The 22,565-nt window shown below is 46.9% G+C and overlaps 3 protein-coding genes across 3 annotated transcripts; all 3 read right to left on the reverse strand.

Moving 5' to 3' along the window:
- Positions 1–536: 536 nt before the first annotated feature.
- On the reverse strand, positions 537–3,732 carry LOC135384114 (prolyl 4-hydroxylase subunit alpha-1-like). Its single transcript, XM_064613335.1, has 2 exons — positions 2,683–3,732; positions 537–1,341 (listed from the first exon to the last, which is right to left on the reverse strand). Exons 1-2 carry the CDS (start codon positions 3,712–3,714, stop codon positions 844–846), a joined length of 1,530 nt encoding a protein of 509 aa, XP_064469405.1. The 5' UTR covers positions 3,715–3,732; the 3' UTR covers positions 537–843.
- A 3,993-nt stretch (positions 3,733–7,725) lies between these two features.
- Positions 7,726–12,028, reverse strand: LOC135384115 (prolyl 4-hydroxylase subunit alpha-1-like). Its single transcript, XM_064613336.1, has 2 exons — positions 10,992–12,028; positions 7,726–8,258 (listed from the first exon to the last, which is right to left on the reverse strand). Exons 1-2 carry the CDS (start codon positions 12,021–12,023, stop codon positions 7,761–7,763), a joined length of 1,530 nt encoding a protein of 509 aa, XP_064469406.1. The 5' UTR covers positions 12,024–12,028; the 3' UTR covers positions 7,726–7,760.
- Positions 12,029–17,704: 5,676 nt separating this feature from the next.
- LOC135385066 (prolyl 4-hydroxylase subunit alpha-1-like) lies at positions 17,705–20,821 on the reverse strand. The gene is made up of 2 exons (XM_064614242.1): positions 19,799–20,821; positions 17,705–18,450 (listed from the first exon to the last, which is right to left on the reverse strand). The coding sequence occupies exons 1-2, from the start codon at positions 20,819–20,821 to the stop codon at positions 17,953–17,955; spliced, it is 1,521 nt and encodes a 506-aa protein (XP_064470312.1). The 3' UTR covers positions 17,705–17,952.
- Positions 20,822–22,565: the final 1,744 nt, after the last annotated feature.

Consider the following 22,565-nt stretch of genomic DNA (forward strand, 5'->3'; position numbering starts at 1 on the left):
TAAGATTAGCAGATCTGGAAGTGTTATGCAGGCCCACAAGAGAGATGTGGCCTATTATAGGATGCCAGATCTGGAAATGACCCAATTCCTGATCAGAACTGGATCTGGAAACGTTGATCAGGCCAGATGAAAACCAGATCTGACATTTTCGTAAGGGACACCTGATCGGAAACCAGAGAGGTATAGGTTCGACTCCCGCCAGCGACACTCGTTGATTTTCCGTCAAATGCAGTCTTCCACTTCTGTACATGTCGTAACTACATTTCAAAGCACCTTTTGTGTGCTTTTTTTTTTACCCTGCACAACTTCAGATTATTGTAACGTATATGGATTCCTATGGCTGCCACTGTCGCGGAATTATTCATGGAAAATTTGATTTTTTGTGCCGATCTTTTTTCATGGGCCACGAGACCATCCCCTTTCGAAACCATTGTTTGCAGATAATGTTTTTTTTTTGTGTGTGTGTGAATTACTTATTACTGACTTCATCGATGCATGAGCGGCGGAGACCAGTATGCAAGCGGGGTCTGTGTAGATGGAGTTACTTACTATTCTTTATCGCAACAAGCGTCCCAAGGAGCACGCATGTCATTGCTTCAAGCGTGCACACTCCCAACATTCGTCCCAACAATCGTCCCAATACAAAGTCACAATGTACAGATAAACAATGCCTAACAGAGTGAACACCTGACGCAAAAACACTGAATTTCGAGCGCAACGACGGCGTACCCGTCCAGTTCACATCCAATTCAATCCGGAATCAGTTGAGTGGCAAAAAAAAAAAAAAGAACACGCAGCAAAATTTAACGTTAGTTGTGGCATACGAACATATTCTAAACGACATTACCCATGTAGGGGTAATTGGTAATTCACTTTGTACTGTCCTCTTTCTCGGATCCATTTCGTAGCAATCCATTTGGAGCCTCTCAAGACGGGACATGAGCCATGTAACGTCCTCATATCTCTGGTGCGCGTCTCGCTCCATGTCCGGACGTAATCCGTCTCACTTTCTCCCGCAGTCTTCATATTGAACCAGAAGAGAGCCAGACCAGCTTTAGGCCTGACTTCGATGTCTAATTTCGGGAAAACCGTAGAGCCACCGGCTGCCACGTCTGATAGATAGAGGAGTGCCGTTGCTATACGGAAGCCATTCTGTACCGTGTAGTCCTCCAGTGCGTCGCCTGGATTCCCATTGTCGTTGTGGGGTCCGTAGTGACCGCCCAGTCCGTAGTTGACTATCTGAAGCGGCTCTGCATTATTAATACTCAGTCCAGTAACTGCTGAGATACGTCGTGATACCCTCGCAGCGAGTGCGTCGTCACCGTCGTCGAGCCAAAGCAACTGCACAGGTTCAATAATACAAGATTAAGTAACGCGTGGGTTGACAAAACGAAGAAAAAGCCATGCATCATCACACCGACCATGGTTCAGAATTGAGCTGCGCTTTTGCAAAGTTGATGTATTTTGCGTTCAGCACTAACGTCTAGTACCAGAAGCTAATATTTTAATGCTTTAGATTTAGAACCCTCAACTTGGAAAGTCGTGACCGTCTGATGGGCGTCTGAAGGTGTGAAGCCTCGAACAAACCTCTCTCCACCATTCCTCTTCCCATACCAGCGTGCTGCGCATGCGCACTGCTACAGGGAAGACCTCTCTCTCTCTCTCTCTTTCATTCACTCTCTCCGATAGCGCGGCGAAAGGGCAACTCGCCGGGGAGTAAGATAACTGCGCCTCTGTTGTGGCTGTGTAGTTAGTGGGAGTTAGTAACAGTTGGTGATAGTGGTAGTTAGTGGTAATGGGTGGGTGGTGGGTCGTAGGCTGTAAAGAAAAAAAAACAGATACATAAGAGAATACCTCTAATGCTAACGCATTTCCGCCCCATTCTCGGACAACGTCAATCAGGGACCGCCCTTTTGCGCTGGCAAGTATACAATCAGGGACCGGTAGAAGGCCATTTGGAGACCTACGGGCGAGTGGGAGGGCGTCTGCAGGTCGCAGAGAGCCTGTGATCGGTTTGTGGAATGTCACTTCTTAGCGTCGGACGTATTTGCACAGCCAGAAGCGTAGCACCGTGTTCCACGCGACATAGGCGCGTCAGAACTCCCTCTGGTAAGCGAAAGTTGCCGTATTTACTCATGACTTTTGAGTATATTGCGGAAGCAGACGAGCTCCGAGACAATTACCTACGCTATACACTCCCATTGGTGTGCCACCCTTACGTCATCACGATGTTACTATTTCTGGGGCGCTCCTAGCTACAGAGAGAGTGCGAACCTTTAGAACACGTTTTAATATGTAAGCTGGTCTCAAAAGAGAAACTCGGCCAACTACACTCTTCAGCGGTGCTGAACCTTACCGTATCGGTCTCATGCGTACGGTTCCGGATACGATAATCCCTTTAAAGTATGGACGAGAGAGAACTATACTGCTGAATTTTTACCACCCCCCACGGTGAATTTGTTTCATACCTGTCGTTACCCTTCGTGGCGTACAGCGAGGGCGTGCGTCAATTTTGCCGATTTCCCTACAAGCTACCTGATGCATAACTTCCTCAGTCCGAGCTGAGCACTACGGAACTATACATGCGGAATAAAAGCAGTGAAAGAACGAGCAGTAGGTTTCGGCAGCACCTCTTGCCACGCCATGCTATCTTTCCAAACTTAGTTTACTGTAGGTGCTTACCTTTCCTACTCGATATGCTGGTAACGGCTCTGTCGTTGTACGTCTTAGCTTGTTCTTTGTGACATCGCACATCGATTCGCACTCTTCCCTACTTAACAGATCATGGTATAAGATTATAATCGGATCGGCAGACAGCACTTCCACTTTCACTGGTTGAAGGAGCATTGCTGGGTTACCGCTTGCTGTTGTCATTCTGCATGTCAACTTAGAGCTTCTTCTCCGGCTCGAATCTTCTCGTTGTAAACAAGTGTTGGCAAAATAGTACGCATCAACTTCCATAGGTGAAACAGGTTCAGGCGGGTCTTTCTTAGCACTTGAGTTTGTCTTCCATTGGCTGAAGGTAGCCGATACGTTGACACTCTCCGGTGGATACCGAATCACTTGTCTAGCAAAGGCCATAGCGGAAGATATTTGCTTTCTGTTGAGCAATGAAAGTGCCATGATGTCGTTAAAGCTATGTTTGGCACTGCTGCTGTTTCTGGCTACTTTCATTGCTTCCTGCACCCAGTCAATGGGAGTCTTATAGTCTTTTATCAAGCACATGTACGCTATCTCAGTCATCTCATTTGAAGTTGGTGGGGGCAAGAGGGGTGACCTCATCTCTATTAGACTAGATACATTCAGGTGGTAGATTTTCTGCAGCCGACACAGCCCTATTGCGGCACCTTCCAAGTCTGTTCTTGTCGGAAATACGCTACCTGAAACGGTGACGCCCAAGTTGTCCACGTTGCGACTCGATATTTCGGGTCTAGATCCGCCGTACAGATTGTGCAGTAGTATCTTGCAGCCCTCTAAATCGCGCAAAAGGTGCGTAGAATATCGCTCGAAGCGGGAGAGACGTTCTTCCTCCAGCGTGATGTACTCCTGCAGAGCTTTAGTTACCATGCGTTCAGTATGCAGCAGTTGCGTCTGTTCACGGGTAGACGTGTACAGATCCGGTGTGGGTTCGCAATGTCCTCCGTGCCATCTGCCAAGCTGAATCAGGATATAAAAGGCGATCGGCACCAAGTACTCGGGGAACATTCCATTCATTTTGGACTGTAGCGTTCCTCGACCTTCTTCCTCTTCTTCTTCTTCTCTAATGTAGAGTACGCGTCACGCTCCCTCGGTACCCGCACAAAGCCGTCATCAAAGGTTTGAGGGGTAACGGAAGTTCAACAACACGATTAGGTAGATGCAAGATTTTACGTTTTACTTTACGCGTAATGTGCTCAACGTGCACTGTGCTAAAAGTAGAAGTGTGTACCCCCAACGTTAGTATATTTCTTTATCTCACAGAGATGTGACGGCGGCAACACGTGCACGTTACAGTAGGAAAGACAGGCTGTTCCAACATGCAGGAAGGGAGTTGCCTCAGGACAGAAGCCGCCGATATTTCGAACAGAGACTGTTCTTCTTCTGGGCGGCCCAGAAGAAGAACAGTCTCTGTTCGAAATTTCGGCGGCTTCTGTCCTGAGGCAACTTCCTTCCTACATCTCTACCGGTTCGCTGGATTTCTACCCATCTATGTTCCAACATGCAGTGCGATCTAATGTAGACTGGACGCTGCTTTCGATTGACAGGATAAGAAGACGCACCGTAAATGACTGCCCACAAACCATTAAAAAAAAAGACTTTTCGGAAGAGATCCTTGAAAATCTAACGAGGGCATTATTCGAGTGCGACAGCTGATAAAGATGCCGCAATTGCTATCGGTGCTACTTGCAAATCGTAGATGAAAGTTAAGCTGTTACCCCTATAGGGTACTGATTTAACCAGTCACCGCAACACCCCCATATGCTTGTCGATATCCCCAATCCGCCCAATTTTTGCAGCACTTTCCTGCGCATGCGATTGCGCATAAACCACTGCCCTGGGTCTGAGGCCAACTCGAACAAATTCTCAGGGTTGTCAGACACAAGCGAGATATGACAACGTGGCCCGGCTGGTCACTGATAGGTAAAAGCGGTGGCTGAGATGGTGTAGGTGGTGCTAGTGAACAAGCTCGCCGTTGTCGGCCTCGCAGAGATGAGCAACGTCACGACTAACGCTCTAGGGGGAATGTGCGTCCGGGGCCGACTTCTAAAAGAGAACTGCGCCTAGTCTCGGGGTTTTTACATTATGCATCATCTCCTCCAGCTGGATTGCTTCCTAGCCATTTTTTCATTAACATATGTCTGACAGCGTCTGAGCAAAACCCAGGAACAACCCCAGACAGCACAGCCAGCACCAGGATTCGAACCCTCTTATTTCCCTGTCTCGACGTGGCATGGCCAGCGCGCTAACCACATAACCACACAAGCTGGTCAGAGAGGACATACGCGTTTAGTGAGTCGATATGTTGAGCATGATGGAACAAATCAGCAGGAGAGTCGAAGAAAGGCAAGACAGAGGTTTATTAAGGCTTTTTGGGTGGTGAAGGGCCGAAGTAAGAGTTAATGGAAGATGTTTAGACGCCGACTATGCAACGATGAACTCCAGAGCTTGCGCGGTGACCGTTGCTTTTGCCCGTTGCTGCCACGATGTTGATGAGCCTGTGGAAGTGGAAGTGATATGGTGATGACACTGTCGTTCACACGACCCGCATGTTAAAAGTACAGAATGATACAGTTCAAAATAGCGACCAGCGACGTAGCGTGTGCAAAGGAATAATTCTTCAAATGATGTGTTTTACATCTTCGTAGAATAGTTCTTGTCTTCAGGTCTTGAGACATTTGCTGAGGGAAGTCCAGAGCATTCGAGCTGATGTCCCATAAAGCCAGAAGTTCTTCCTCGATGGTGGATTCAGTGCCTTCAGATATCTCAAAGCAAGAAGGCAAAAAAATTGAGATCAGTATAACCAACAAAAAGGACCATGAACCCTGCCCACGCTCAAAGATACGATAACAGGACATACTACGATCAAATCGAGTGTAACAAATCCAAACAGGAAATCCAAGTCCAGAATCCCAAGTCCTTTATTTTTTGCAACAGAGAGAGAAATAGAAAGACAGGGTACAAGATCCTACCATGTAACTTATAGACAAAAAACAAGGAGCCCGTCTTGCGCTCCGGCACATTGTTACATTGTTGTAATGTGAGGTTTCTGGAGTTTCCTACCCAAACACCGATGTATGCCATGTATTGTTCACTTGAGGTCCTGCGTTACGTATCCTTGAGGGTCAAACAGTCCAATTTTCCATTAGAACCGAAAACATAGTTTCGGTTTCCCTCCAGAGCATAAAATTTAGTTTCGGCTTCCGTTTTGTTCGGGTTCGCCCAAAAATAACGTTTTTTTTTCCTCTCTCTCTCTCTCTCTCTCTCTCGGTTTTGGGTTTACGTTTTCGGTTCGCTTCGGAACCCTGGTTACCACCGTGAAGCAAATGTGGCTATGATAGGTTTAAAGATATGCGTGCAGGAGAAGAGGACAGGAAAGTAAAGGAAATTTATTATTTATTATGGCATCCTGGTTCCGCCTCACGGATAACTGTGCTAATGACGTTTGGAAAGCCTGTCACAAAACCTGGAGCAAAGCTCAGAAAGCACATCCGGATTCCATTGACACTTCGCAGCCTTCAGCCTGCATTACGTCACACTCTAGCGGTAGCGCTGCAGTCAGCAGATAATAATAAATAATAATGGTGTCGTGATATTACACGTAAGGTTTGTCTGCCTAGTGTGGCGACATGCTGCAGGGGAAGGACTGCGGATAATTTCGACCACCTGGGGTTCCTTTGACGTGAAATCTCCGACACACGGTGCTGGAAGCAATGTTCGTCTGTGTGTCAATGTGAGTACACGTGGAAGAAAAATGTGAGAGAGATAATGGGTAAGAGTGTCTGTGTGTCCGTAACTTTACTGACTCTTTTTTGCCCTGTACAACTCCGGATTGTGGTAACGTACAGGGTGTGTGCAGATGAACTCCAGTGGCATTTGCACACGTATACATGAGCCACTGGAGTTTATCTGCACGACCTGTACACGCATTCGAATGGAGACCGCTGTCGCGTCATTATACACGGACTTTTTTTTCTGGTTTGTTCGTGTGCCACGAGACCGTCCACTTACCAGACCAGCGTTCCCGTTACGGTTGGGACTGTACCGTTTACATGTGTGCTGCTGCATAGTAGATGAGCGAACACAATGATCCCCGATAAGTCCCGGCACCAACATTATTATTATTATTATTATTTTTACAATTACTTATTTCATTGCTTCATGTGCGGCGGAGCCTGTTATGGAGTTGCTAATAGTTTCTCGCGACAAGCGTTCCAAAGAACACGCAGGCGGTTTCTTCAAGCAAGCAGAGTTATAGTCATCCAACAGTCGTCCCAACAGAGAGTCACAATCAGGGATCAGAACCGAAACTGAACCCGAACCGAAAACCGGAAAAAACCGTTATTTTCTGACGAACCCGAACCGAACCCGAACGATTTTTTTGCATGTCCTGAGCCGAACCGGAACTGAACCAAAAAAAAATTGATACGGTTACCGGTTCGGGAATCGGTTCAGAGGTGAATTAATTGTACTACTGACCGACCTTTTTTTTGCTCAACTGAACGGTTATCTCACACCTTTCTCTTACAATCGTGGACAGTTGTGTAAGCTTGCTTGCATGTATCAAAATTACTGCCCGTGGACCGGTTAAACCGAGGCCGAAAAAAGTAACTGTTCCAATCCCTGTAAATGCCCCGACCGCTTACAGATTTTTTTTGTCTGTGTATGTGCGGGGGTGGGGGGGGGGGGGGGGGGTTCTCCCTGAGCCGAACCCGAACCGAACCGAACTGATATAACTGAACCGGTCCAAGCTGATAATTTCGGTTCAGCGGAGCTAACCCCAAACCGAACCAATATGCCTGAACCCGAACCCGAATCGGACCGGAAAAAATACCGGTTCCGATCCTTGGTCACAATATACAGAGAGACAACAGTGCATAATAGAGTGAACACATGAGACAGGAACACTCGAATTTCGTGCGCAACAACGGCGTACCCGTCCTGTTCACATCCAGTTCAATCCGCACCCAGAATCATTGAATTGAGTGAGAAAAAAAGAAAGAAACGCACAGCAGAATTCAACGAGACGTTAATTTTGGCATAGAAGCATATTACAAACGACGTCACCCACTTAGGGGTAATTGGTAGTTAACTTTGTACTGTCCGCTTTCTGCGAGCCATTTCGTAGCAATCCATTTGGAGCCTCTCAAGACGGGACAGGAGCCATGTAACGTCCGCATATCTCTGGTGCGCGTCTCGGTCCATGTCCGCACGTAATCAGTCTCATTTTCCCCAGGAGTCTTCAGGTTGAACCAGAAGAGAGCCAGACCAGCTTTAGGCCTGACTACGATGTCCAATTTCGGGAAAACGGTAGAGCCACCGGCTGCCACGTCTGAGAGATAGAGGAGAGCCGTTGCTAAACGGAAGTCATTTTGCACAGTGTAGTCCTCCACTGAAGCTCCTGGATACCAGTTGTCGTTGTGGGGTCCGTAGTGACCACCCAGTCCGTAGTTGACTATCTGAAGTGCCTCTGCATTATTAGTACTCAGTCCAGTAACTGCTGAAATACGTCGCGATATCCTCGCAGCGACCGCGTTGTCACCGTCGTCGAGCCAAAGCAACTGCACAGGTTCAATAATACAAGATTAGGTTACGCGTGGATTCACAAAACGAAGAAAGAGACATGCATCATGCCCACCAAGCTCAAGAATTCAGCTGGGCTTTTGCAGAGTTGATGCATTTAGCATTCAGCATTAGCGTGTACTATGAGAACCTAATATTTTAATGCGTTAGCATTAGAACCCCGAAGTTGGAAAATCGTGACCGTCCGATGGACGTGTGAAGGTGTGAAGCCTCGGAGGAAACCTCCCTCCTCGGCGACAGCGCTCCTCATACCAAGACAACTCATACCACACTCAACTCATACCACGCTCCTCAACTCATACCAGGATAACTCATACCAAGACAACTCATACCACACTCGACTTTTTCTTCTTTTTTTTTCTTTTTTTTTTGCGGAACGAGGGGTTGTTTTCGGGATTAGCTTTTCAAACTCAAAACTCATGCACACGCCCGGAAATGCTATCAGGGGAAAAAAATAAAAATAAAAATGACAGAACTTCACTGGTACTGGAGTTCGTCCCGCCGTTCTACTGAAGTTCAACAAGTCTGCCTGACCATGAAGAATGGGTTGCTAGTCTCTGGCTGGTGCCTGACGCCCCAACGCATCCCGAAAACAACGCCTGGAGAAACATGTCAATGGACACATTGAGTATAGCATTGTAATGGGCTGCAATACGGATTGAGCATATTGATGACGTATTGAAAGAACTAGTATTTTAGTGTTCCGTGCGACAATGGAAATGTGGGACATTCTCGATTTGGCTTCTTTAGAAAAAAAAAAAAAAAACTCCCCATTTCTCATTACAGCTGCAGTGTGCTTTAACTATTTTTCATTGTGCGTCGGTAACTGTCAACTGTAGGAATGCTACATTTCCTTCAGTATAAGTCACATTCTGCGACATTTTTTCCTGATATGGGGGGGGGGGGGGGGGGGGGGGGGGGGCTTTCCCTGCGTGACTTGAATTTGAATGGTACAAAAAAGCTACTCCCATAATCAACATCCCTTCCCGCAAGACAAAAATAAATAAATAAATAAAAATAATATGTTTCTCGCAAAAAAAAAAAAAAAACTAAACAGAAAACACAGCAAGTGTGGTATGAGTTGTCTTGGTATGAGTTGTCCAGGTATGAGCTTGCCTGGTATTGTTTGTCCTAGTACGAGTTGTCTTGGTATGAGTTGTCCCGGTATGAGCTGGGGTAGAGCCCCCTCCTCCTTTCCTTCTCCCACACCCACGTGCTGCGCATGCGCACTGGTACAGGGAAGACATCTCTCTCCGCCAGTGCGACAAAGGGGGAACCTCTCCGGGGAGTAATAACGCTTACGCCGCTGTTGTGGCTGTGTAGTTAGTGGTAGTTAGTAACAGTTGGTGATAGTTACTGATAGTCGGAGGTGGATAGAGTTGCATAGTGCTCAATAGTGGTGGTAGATCGGCTCTAAACAAACAAACAAAAAACATAAGAGAATACATCTAATGCTAACGCATTTCCGCCGCATTAATTACATTAATCGTCTTTCATTTTTTTTTAAATTCTGGAATGATGCGTTACGGACCAGTTGAAGCCAGCGGTGAGCATTCGGCATCGTAACAAAGGCTTAAAAAATGTCAGTCAGTGTTTGAATAAATTGGTATTGTATTGTATCCTCTATTGCTATCGTATTGTTTCCTCTCGTAAGCTTTAAGACTGTGTCGGACTGTTGCTGGTGCTTTTGTTATCAACCTGAATGTTCTTTAGCGCGCGCAGGAATCTCAGCTGACACACAACGCGAGTGTTTAGCGACTCGCATTAAATGGACTGTCATATCCCTCCCGTTAGATCCCGAAACTGTAGTGCCGTTTTAGTCCTCGTTGATCACCGGCAATAACGCCGAAAATCTCATGCGAAATAGTGGAGTGGTTTCTGCGCAAGAGCAGAAGACGGATGCTGAGAGCATGCCGGAATTCGGGCGCGGATGTCAGGCGCGGACAAGTATATAACCAGGGACCGGTAGAAGGACATTTGGAGACCTTCGTGCGAGTGGGATGGCGTCTGCAGATCGCAGGGAGCCTATGATTTGCTTGTGAAACGTCACTTCTGGGTTAGCGTCGGACGTGTTTGTTCAGCCAGGAGCGTGGCACCGTGCTCCACGCGACTTGGTTGCGTCGGCGTATTTACTGATGACTTTTGAGTATATTGCGGTGCGAAAGCGACGCGGACGAGCTTCGACACAATCACCTGCGCTACACTCCCATTGGTGTACCAGCCTTACGTCATCACGATGTTACTATTGCTGGGGCGTCTTTAGCTGCAGAGGGAGTGCGAACCTTTAGAACACGTTGTATAATATGTAAGCTGTTTTCAAAAGAGAAAGTTGGCCAACGAGACTTTGAAGCGGTGCTGAAGGTTGCCGTATCGGTTTCGTACGTACGGTTCCGGATACGATGGTCCCTTTAAGGTATGGACGAGAGAGAACTATACTGCTGAATTTTTACCACCCCACGGTGAACGCGTTTCGTCCCTGTTGTTGCCCCTAGTGGCGTACAGTGTGGGCGTGCGCCAATTTCGCTGATTTCCCAATAAGCTACCTCAAGGACGACTTCTGCCGCCCGAACTAAGCACTGTGTTCCACAAAGCGAAAAAGAAAAAAATATACATACGGAAGAAAAGCAGTGAAAGAACGAGCAGTAGGTTTTGGCAGTAAACCTTGTCACCCCGTGCTACCTTTCCAAACTTTGTTTACTGTAGATGCTTACCTTTCCTACTCGATATGCTGGTAACGTCTCTGTGGTTGTACGACTTAGCTTGTTCTTTGTGACATCGCACATCGATTCGCACTCTTCCCTACTCAACAGATCATGGTATAAGATTATAATCGGATCGGCAGACAGCACTTCCACTTTCACTGGTTGAAGGAGCATGGCTGGGTTACCGCCGGCTGTTGTCATTCTGCATGTCAACTTAGAGCTTCTTCTCGGACTCGAATCTTCCCGTTGTAAACAAGTGTTGGCAAAATAGTACGCATCAGCTTCCATAGGTGATACAGGTTCATGCGGGTTTTTCTTAGCACTTGTGTTTGTCTTCCATTGACGGAAGGTAGCCGATACGTTGACACTCTCCGGTGGATACCGAATAACTTGTTTGGCAAAGGCCATAGCGGAAGATACTTGCTTTCTCTTGAGCAATGAAAGCGCCATGATGTCGTTAAAGCTATGTTTGGCACTGCTGCTGTTTCTGGCTGCTTTCATCGCTTCCTGCACCCAGTCAATGGGAGTCTTATAGTCCTTTATCAAGCACATGTACGCTATCTCAGTTATCTCATTTGAAGTTGGCGGGGGCAAGAGGGGTGACCTCATCTCTATTAGACTAGGTACATTCAGATGGTAGATTTTCTGCAGCCGACACAGCCCTATTGCGGCACCTTCCAGGTCTGTTCTTGTCGGAAATACGCTACCTGAAACGGTGACGGTCAAGTTGTCCACGTTGCGGCTCGATATTTCGGGTTTAGATCCGCCGTACAGATTGTGCAGTAGTATCTTGCAGCCCTCTAAATCGCGCAAAAGGTGCCGAAAATATCGCTCGAAGCGGGAGAGGCGTTCTTCCTCCAGCGTGATGTACTCCTGCAGAGCTTTGGTTACCATGCGTTCAGTATGCAGCAGTTGCGTCTGTTCACGGGTAGACGTGTACAGATCTGGTGTGGGCTGGCAATGTCCTCCATGCCATCCGCCAAGCTGAATCAGGATATAAAGGGCGAGCGGCACCAAGTACTCAGGGGTCATTCCATTCATTTTGGACTGTAGTGTTCCTCAATCTGCTTCTTCTTCTGTTTCTTCTCTATTGTAGAGAACGCGTTGTCGCTCCCTCGGTACCAGTACAAAGCCGTTATAAAAGGTTTGGGGGCTAACGAAAATTTATCAACACGATTAGGCAGATGGAAAATTTTACTTTACGCGCACTGTGCTTAAAGTAGCACAGAAGTCATTTTTAACACCCTGTTTTCTTTGTATAAAACTGCTAAGCAGGCCAGTAAAATGCATCATGAGAAGTAATTCACCCCACAGAGTCATAATTATCGCAGAAATTGAGTTTAAAGCACGCCGCAAAAGGCGACAGTGCGCAGCGGCGGCGGAGAGCAGTACCAGCCTGTTACATCCCTGTGCAAGGGCCACGCTCGCTGATTGGTCCAGAGAAATGTTGTCTGCTACTCAGCTAACTCAGCTGTCGTCTGCTACTGGGCTGTTCGGGATTCTGAAAAAGCATTGCTCCTGGGTCGGTCATGTTTGGGCCGCTCCTCCTATCCCAAATTCTCAGGGAGAACCGGCAAAATTCGTTTACGGCGGCAAAGGGACAGGGCGCTGAGCCCGACTGACCAGCGAACCAGGTTCGAGTTGCCCCTGTAACGTCATCAGTGACATGACATCGTACTTCTCCTTGTTATACTCGGAGTGGCGAGTTAACGGTGAACGGGAGGCGGAGATATGTTTATGTGAGTTTTTTTTTTTTTCTGGGAAACAAATTGGCACACATCAAAACCTTTCGCGCTATGCTATAAAATGAAACACACACTTTCATCAGACGTCTTAATCTGAATTTTTTCTTGAATGGCCCTCTGTAGTTCTTTAAAGTAGAAGTGTATACTCGCAACATGCGTAAATTTGTTTTTACATAGTACGGAATTTATTACGGAATTTTACAATTAGAGACAAGACACGTTATAGTAGCAAAGACGGGCTGTTCCCACATGCAGTGCGATGTAATGCACACTGGGCGCTGCTTTAAAATGAAGCACGACGTCCAAAATATTACGGTAGGCGTACAACTCGTTGGAGCTGGCGAGCTTGTTGTTCGCATAAACGGTGACCATGCCGCTCAACAGATGGTCTATTGGGAACACGACATCTTTCTCGTCCATTTCTCCTCCGTCGTCGCGGATGTTGCGCGCGGTCAAAGACACGAAGCTGCCGTAGAGGTCCAAGTGTGCCCTTTGTAAATTTTGAATATTCGATCACGGTATTATTTACCCTGTTGACCGGATAAAAGAATTGGTAGGATACCAAAAGGTACAGTAAATGACTACCGACAAACCATTAACAAAAAACTTGCCTGAAGGGATCCTTAAAAATCTGACGAGGGCACTATTCGAGTGCGATAACTGTTAAAGATGTCGGAATTGCTATCGCTGATGAAGATAATATGAAGTTAAGCTGTTACCCGTATAGGGTTCTGATTTACCCAGCCCCCTTAACACACTGATATATGCTTGCCGACATCCCCCGCCCTTTATTTCCTGTGCAACGACTACAGAGCGGCTTTTGGTACTTCTGCTTTAGACACATGTCCACATTGATACATAAAACTTGTTCTCACGTATCTGCGATGTGCATGCGATTCTGCATCAACCACTGCCCTGGGGCTGATGCCAACTTGAACAAAATCTCAGGCTTGTCAGGCATAAGCGAGATGACAACGCGGCCCGGCTGGTCGCTGATGGGTAAAAGCGGTGGCCGAGGTGACGTAGCTGGTGGTGCTAGTGAACGAGTCGCCGTTGTCGTCCTCGCAGAGCTGAGCAACGTCACGACTAAGGCTCTGGGGGGAATGTGCGTCCTGGGCCGACTTCTAAGGGAACTGTGCCGGCATATGTTTGACGGCGTCTGAGGAAAACCCAGGAATAACCCCAGACAGCACAACCGGCACCGGGATACGAACCCTGTTACCTCCGAGTCTCGACGTGGCATGGCCTGCACGCTAGCCACTCAGCCACACGAGCTGGTCCGGGAGGACGTACCCGTTTAGTCAGATGAGATGTTGAGAATGAAGGAACAAATCAGCAGGAGAGTCGACGAAAGGAACGATAAATGTTTATTAAGGCTTTTTGGGCGGTGAAGGGCCGAATTAAGAGTTCATGGAAGATATTTAGTCGTCGACGATGCCCGATGAACTCCAGGAATTGCGTGGCGATCGTCGCTTTTTGCACGTTGCTGCCACGATGTTGATGGGTCTGCGGGGGAGATAGTGGTCACACTGGCGTTCACACAACTCTCATTTTAAAAGTAGAACTGTACTCAGTTCGGGTGAAAAATACGCTAGTTTACATCCACGGAATTAAGCTATACAGTTCGAAGAGAGACCAAAAGCCAGGGGACATCATGAGGAAAACACACTGACTTGGCGTAACAATGAAACGAAATGTAATATGACGTTTCGATGCCTGTTAGGGGATCATCATCATAATCAAACAAGAAAGAGTACGCCACCCGAGTTCTACTTATAGCTTAGTCATGACCTTGTAGCAATCACGTTGTGGCCCTTTGTGACTGTTACATGCGTTATCATTACGGCGAATGTGCCAAGATTCCAAAAATTAATTAATTAATTAATTATTCCAAACATGCTGTTGTCAGAAGCCTTTACAAACGTCTAGATGCAGTTTCAAGCACTCGCCGAGCAAGAGAAACGGAACGTAAGCTATCAAGTGACATCCTCACCAAGAACCATTACCCTGTCGACATCGTCAAAAGTACCATTTCTAGAATGTCTGATGTGCATGAGAAGAACTCCACACCTGAAAACATTGTATGCATTCCCTATGTTCTGGGCCTATCAGAAGCTGTGCGAAGAATTTTAAAACCACTTGGTATATACACACAGCCTTTAAACCCATCAAAACACTGTATAATATTTTATGTCACCCCAAAGACCCTGTGCCCCACATGGAAGAATATGGTGTTGTATACAGGTTGGAATGTGAACAATGCAGTGCCTGCTACGTGGGAGGAACTGGAAGAAAAAAAGCCACGAGACTGAAAGAGCATCAGCAACAGATATCAAAACCACCGGCAGTGAATCACCGCACAAAACTTGTCGAGCACGTGCTAAAAACAGGTCATTCTTTTGACTTTCACAATGCAAAGACCATGGCACACGGGCATAGATGGGGGTGTAAGAAAATTTTTGGAATCTTGGCACATTACCCGTAATGATAACGCATGTAACAGCCACAAAGGGCCACTACCTGATTGCTACAAGGTCATGACTAAGCTATAAGTAGAACTCGGATGGCGTACTGTTTCTTGTTTCATTCTTATGATGATTGCCCGAAGAGGCATCGAAACGTCATATTACATTTTGTTTCATTGTTACGTCAAGCCAGTATGTGTAAAATTTTCCTGAATGGTACACTTCAGAATATCGGCTAGTACTATCCTATGCAGTTAGTGCTAAACGCAAAAAAAAAAAAGAACGTCAATAACTGGACGTTCAGTGCTGGTGAAACACTGTTTAGCCACCGCAAAAATGCGCTGCAATGACGCAAGAAACACAACTCCTTTGATTAAGAAGAAACGAGCAGTTAGGGTTGGAAACACTAGTCCCATCAATAAGAATGCTAGCATTATCGCAAATACGTAAGAACAGGTTTATGTATAATGGCGACATGTATCTGAAGCAGGAATACAAAATGCCCCTCTGTCTCTTTCACGAGACTAGTGTTCCTAACACAGAGGAGCATGGCTGACCATGTTAAGGTTGCAGCTTCACAAAAGACAAAACTGGGAAGGAGTTAAATTAACAGTAGGTTAACAAATTAAACTCGTCTCAGAACTAGTCCTTAGACTCTCGCTTCCCCGAGAAAGTGACTGACTGGATGACGAAGGAGATGAAAAAACGTGGACCGAACAAAATAGAAAGACGTACAAGTACGTTCGAAAATTATTTGGCAAGTCCTCCCTCTTTCTCAAGGACATAAATAAAGCGATTCAATTCCATTATGAGGTTTGACATCAACGTCTCCCATTTTTCTTTCCAAGTTTTTGCTGTGATTCACTGGTCCATTTTGAGGTGAATGGCGCGTTATAAGTCGGAATGCCAGTTAAGAAAGTTGGGCGTCACTTAATTTGCCCCTTTAATTCGTGGCTTTACATTGCGAGGCAACTATGATCGTGAGCTACGCCACAGTGGTAGGTCTCTGATCAACTTTTGGCAACCCGAGTGTTCAGTTGGGCGTCACTAAAATAGGAAATATTTTGAAACGTTGTAAAATATATCCCGCGTACAGTGCACTCGAGTTGCGTATACGCATGCGTGGGCAAAAGAGTTTACGCGTCTGCCAACGACATCGGTCTCAGTAAAAGGGTGAAGTGCTAGTGAGGGAAGTCTACAACTAAATGGCACCCGCGCGAGTGTGGCATTGCAGAAATAACAGTCGACCCTACCCTTCGGTTCGTCCGGGGCTCGGTCTACATAAACATCCCGGCTCGTCGTCGCATGACATCGGAATGCTCTTATTTCAACCATTATCGCCTTTCATCCCCAGCAACAGCCCTCATCCGCTTCTCCAGGCGAACGCCGACATACCGGTGGTCCTATGTGGCGACTTCAATGCGGACATAGTGCAGAACACGCACTTCGTCACTTGAATGGAGGACATGCTAGACATCGATTGCTCCACACGGGTGACGTCGGGTACAACTCTTCGCAATACTTGTCCAGATCTCACGTCTACACGCAACATCAGCGTCGGATGCCTGAATTACATATCCTACACCTCGTACCTGCCTCCCACGATATCACTGACGTAACAGCGAAACACTCTAATATTATACGTACTTTTTTTTCTTTAATTTTAATGTTAGCGCCACAGGGCAACTGTGACTATTAGCGGCGTATACAGACATGGACAGATGGCGAGAGGATAGCAGGAACGAGTAGGAGACTGAGGGGGGGGGGGGGTGAGTATGCGTCGTGGGCCGGCTTCAGGGGGAGCCGTGTCGACATTCGTCTAAAAAGTCTTCTGAAAGCCCAGGGGAAATGTCAGGTGCACAGCCGGTGGTAGGAGGTATCTGTGGAATGGTGGCGGTGTTAAGAAGTGAGAAAAAAATGGGACGGTGGTATTTGAAGTACACTTTAATGAAGAGGCAGGACTCGGAGGCAGATGATGATGAGTAAGAATTGAAGACAAGAGGAGAAGAGGAAGGAGGCACCTGGGGGCTGAGGGACGTTGAGTGCTGTGGTCCATGCACGCCACGAAGAGTCTTTGGCGACTGGACGTATATATTAAAGATCGTGCAGCACCTGAAGCTGATCTCCAACCTTACCAATCAAAGCTGGGCTGGTCCCCAACCTCCTCTCGTCCGACAACGATTGACAACTAACACTTTTGTGTGTTTTTTTTTTTTTTACCCTGCACAACTTCAGATTATTGTAACGTATATGGATTCCTATGACTGCCACTGTCGCGGAATTATTCATGGAAATTTTGATTTTTTGTGCCGATCTTTTTTCATGGGCCACGAGACCATCCCCTTACTAAACCATTGTTTGCAGAGAATGTTTTTTTTTTTGTGAATTACTTATTACTGACTTCATCGATGCATGAGCGGCGGAGACCAGTATGCCAGCGGGGTCTGTGTAGATGACGTTATTTACTATTCTTTCTCGCAACAAGCATCCCAAGGAGCACGCACGTCATTGCTTCAAGCATGCAGACTTATAGTCATCCAACAGTCGTCCCAATACAAAGTCACAATGTACAGATAAACAGTGCATAACAGAGTGAACACATGACGCAGAAACACTCGAATTTCGAGCGCAACGACGGCGTACCCGTCCAGTTCACATCCAATTCAATCCAGAATCAGTTGAGTGAAAAAAGAAAAAAAAAACACGCAGCAGAATTCAACGACGCGTTAGTTTTGGCATACAAGCATATTCTAAACGACGTTACCCATGTAGCGGTAATTGGTAGTTCACTTTGTACTGTCCGCTTTCTCGGATCCATTTCGTAGCAATCCATTTGGAGCCTCTCAAGACGGGACATGAGCCATGTAACGTCCTCATATCTCTGGTGCGCGTCTCGCTCCATGTCTGGACGTAATCCGTCTCACTTTTTCCCGGAGTCTTCATATTGAACCAGAAGAGAGCCAGACCAGCTTTAGCCCTGACTTCGATGTCTAATTTCGGGAAAACCGTAGAGCCACCGGCTGCCACGTCTGATAGATAGAGGAGTGCCGTTGCTATACGGAAGCCATTCTGTACCGTGTAGTCCTCCAGTGCGTCTCCTGGATTAGCATTGTCGTTGTGGGGTCCGTAGTGACCGCCCAGTCCGTAGTTGACTATCTGAAGTGGCTCTGCATTATTAATACTCAGTCCAGTAACAGCTGAGATACGTCGTGATACCCTCGCAGCGAGTGCGTCGTCACCGTCGTCTAGCCAAAGCAACTGCACAGGTTCAATAATACAAGATTAAGTAACGCGTGGGTTGACAAAACGAAGAAAAAGCCATGCATCATCACACCGACCATGGTTCAGAATTGAGCTGGGCTTTTGCAAAGTTGATGCATTTTGCGTTCAGCACTAACGTCTAATACCAGCTAAAACTAAAACTAATATTTTAATGCTTTAGATTTAGAACCCTCAACTTGGAAAGTCGTGACCGTCTGATGGGCGTCTGAAGGTGTGAAGCTTCGAACAAACCTCTCTCCACCCTTCCTCTTCCCATACCCGCGTGCTGCGCATGCGCACTGCTACAGGGAAGCCCCCCCTCTCTCTCTCTCTTTCACTCACTCTCTCCGGTAGCGCGGCGAAAGGGCAACTCGCCGGGGAGTAAGATAACTGCGCCACCGTTGTGGCTGTGTTGTTAGTGGGAGTTAGTAACAGTTGGTGATAGTGATAGTTAGTGGTAATGGGTGGGTGGTGGGTCGTAGGCTGTAAAGAAAAAAAAAGATACATAAGAGAATACCTTTAATGCTAACGCGTTTCCGCCCAATTCTCGGACATCGCCAATCAGGAAACGCGCTTTTGCGCTGGTAAGTATCCAATCAGGGACCGGTAGAAGGGCATTTGGAGACCTACGGGCGAGTGGGAGGGCGTCTGCAGGTCGCAGAGAGTCTGTGATCGGCTTGGGGAATGTCACTTCTTAGCATCGGACGTGTTTGTACAGCCAGAAGCGTAGCACAGTGTTCCACGCGACATAGGCGCGTCAGAACTCCCTCTGGTAAGCGAAAGTTGCCGTATTTACTGATGACTTTTGAGTATATTGCGGAAGCAGACGACCTCCGAGACAATTACCTGCGCTATACACTACCATTGGTGTGCCAGCCTTACGTCATCACGATGTTACTATTTCTGGGGCGTCACTAGCTACGGAGGGAGTGCGAACCTTTAGAACACGTTTTAATATGTAAGCTGGTCTCAAAAGAGAAACTTGGTCAACTACACTCTTCAGCGGTGCTGAACGTTACCGTATCGGTCTCATACGTACGGTTCCGGATACGACAATCCCTTTAAAGTATGGACGAGAGAGAACTATACTGCTGAATTTTTACCACCCCCCACGGTGAATTTCTTTCATACCTGTCGTTACCCTTCGTGGCGTACAGCGAGGGCGTGCGTCAATTTTGCCGATTTCCCTACAAGCTACCTGATGCATAACTTCCTAAGTCCGAGCTGAGCACTACGGAACTATACATGCGGAATAAAAGCAGTGAAAGAACGAGCAGTAGGTTTTGACAGTACCTCTTGCCACGTCATGCTATCTTTCCAAAGTTAGTTTACTGTAGATGCTTACCTTTCCTACTCGATATGCTGGTAACTGCTCTGTGGTTGTACGACTTAGCTTGTTCTTTGTGACATCGCACATCGATTCGCACTCTTCCCTACTCAACAGATCATGGTATAAGATTATAGTCGGATCGGCAGACAGCACTTCCACTTTCACTGGTTGAAGGAGCATTGCTGGGTTACCGCCGGCTGTTGTCATTCTGCATGTCAACTTAGAGCTTCTTCTCCGGCTCGAATCTTCTCGTTGTAAACAAGTGTTGGCAAAATAGTACGCATCAGCTTCCATAGGTGATACAGGTTCATGCGGGTTTTTCTTAGCACTTGAGTTTGTCTTAAATTGGCGGAAGATAGCCGATACGTTGACACTCTCCGGTGGATACCGAATAACTTGTCTTGCAAAGGCCATAGCGGAAGATACTTGCTTTCTCTTGAGCAATGAAAGCGCCATGATGTCGTTAAAGCTATGTTTGGCACTGCTGCTGTTTCTGGCTACTTTCATCGCTTCCTGCACCCAGTCAATGGGAGTCTTATAGTCCTTTAGCAAGCACATGTACGCTATCTCAGTTATCTCATTTGAAGTTGGTGGGGGCAAGAGGGGTGACCTCATCTCTATTAGCCTAGATACATTCAGATGGTAGATTTTCTGCAGCCGACACAGCCCTATTGCGGCACCTTCCAAGTCTGTTCTTGTCGGAAATACGCTACCTGAAACGGCGACAGTCAAGTTGTTCACGTTGCGGATCCGCATTTCGGAGCCGTAGACATTGTGCAACAGTATCTGGCAGCCCTCTAAGTCGCGCAAAAGGTGCCCAGAATATCGCTCGAGGCGGGAGAGGCGTTCCTCCTCCAGCGTGATGTACTCCTGCAGAGCTTTAGTTACCATGCGTTCAGTATGCAGCAGTTGCGTCTGTTCACGGGTAGACGTGTACAGATCTGGTGTGGGCTGGCAATGTCCTCCGTGCCATTTGCCAAGCTGAATCAAAATATTAAGGGCGAGCGGCACCAAGTACTCAGGGGTCATTCCATTCATTTTGGACTGTAGTGTTCCTCAATCTGCTTCTTCTTCTGTTTCTTCTCTATTGTAGACAACGCGTTGTCGCTCCCTCGGTACCCGTACAAAGCCGTTATAAAAGGTTTGGGGGCTAAGGAAAATTTATCAACCCGATTAGGCAGATGGAAAATTTTACTTTACGTGCACTGTGCTTAAAGTAGCACAGAAGTCATTTTTAACACGCTGTTTTCTTTGTATAAAACAGCTAAGCAGGCCAGTAAAATGCACCATGAGAAGTAAGTCACACCACAGAGTCATAATTATCGCAGAAATTGAATTTAAAGCACGCCGAAAAAAGCGACCGTGCGCAACGGCGGTGGAGAGCAGTACCAGCCTGGACCTTGCGCTGATGCTACAAGGACCACGCTCGCTGATTGGTCCAGAGAAATGTTGTCTGCTACTCAGCTAAATCAGCTGTCGTCTGCTACTGGGCTGTTCGGGATTCTGAAAAAGCGTTGCTCCTGGGTCGGTCATGATTCGGCCGCTCCTTCTATCCCCAATTCTCAGGGAGAACCGGCAAAATTCGTTTACGGCGGCAAAGGGACAGGGCGCTAAGCCCGACTGACCAGCGAACCAGGTTCGAGTTGCCCCTGTAACGTCATTGGTGACGTGGCATCGTACTTCTCCTCGTTATACTCGGAGTGGCGAGTTAACGGTGAACGGGCGGAGATATGTTTATGTGAGTTTTTTTTTTTTTTTTTTTTTCTGGGAAACAACTTGGCACACATCAAAACCTTTCGCGCTATGCGGTAAAATGAAACACACACTTTGATCAGACGTCTTAATCTGAATTTTTTCTTGAATGGCCCTGTAGTTCTTTAAAGTAGAAGTGTATACCCCCAACATGCGTAAATTTATTTGTCTCACAGAGACGTGACAGAGGCAAGATACATTATAGTAGCAAAGACGGGCTGTTCCAACATGCAGTGCGATGTAATGCACACTGGGCGCTGCTTTGGAATGAAGCACGACGTCCAAAATATTACGGTAGGCGTACAACTCGTTGGAGGTGGCGAGCTTGTTGTTCGCATAAACGGTGACCATGCCGCTCAACAGATGGTCTATTGGGAACACGACATCTTTCTCGTCCATTTCTCCTCCGTCGTCGCGGATTTTGCGCGCGGTCAAAGATACGAAGCTGCCGTAGAGATCCAAGTGTGCCCTTTGTAAATTTTGAATAGAAAATTCGATCACGTATTATTTACCCTGTTGACCGGATAAAAGAGTTGTTAGGATAAAAAAAGGCGCAGTAAATGACTATACCGACAAACCATTAACAAAAAACTTCCCTGAAGGGATCCTTAAAAATCTGACGAGGGCATTATTCGAGTGCGATAACTGTTAAAGGTGTCGGAATTGCTATCGCTAATGAAGATAAGATGAAGTTAAGCTGTTACCCGTATAGGGTACTGATTTACCCAGCCCCCGCAACACACTCATATATGCTTGCCGACATCCCCCGCCCTTTATTTCCTGTGCAACGACTACAGAGCGGCTTTTGGTATTTCTGCTTTAGACACATGTCCACATTGATACATAAAACTTGTTCTCACGTATCTGCGATGTGCATGCGATTCTGCATCAACCACTGCCCTGGGGCTGATGCCAACTTGAACAAAATCTCAGGCTTGTCAGGCATAAGCGAGATGACAACGCGGCCCGGCTGGTCGCTGATGCACTGTAAAAAAATACTGTGATTTCTACGGGCGTTTAATAGTATTTG

Source organism: Ornithodoros turicata, chromosome 2, assembly GCF_037126465.1.
Source record: "Ornithodoros turicata isolate Travis chromosome 2, ASM3712646v1, whole genome shotgun sequence".
Taxonomy (NCBI): Eukaryota; Metazoa; Arthropoda; class Arachnida; order Ixodida; family Argasidae; genus Ornithodoros; species Ornithodoros turicata.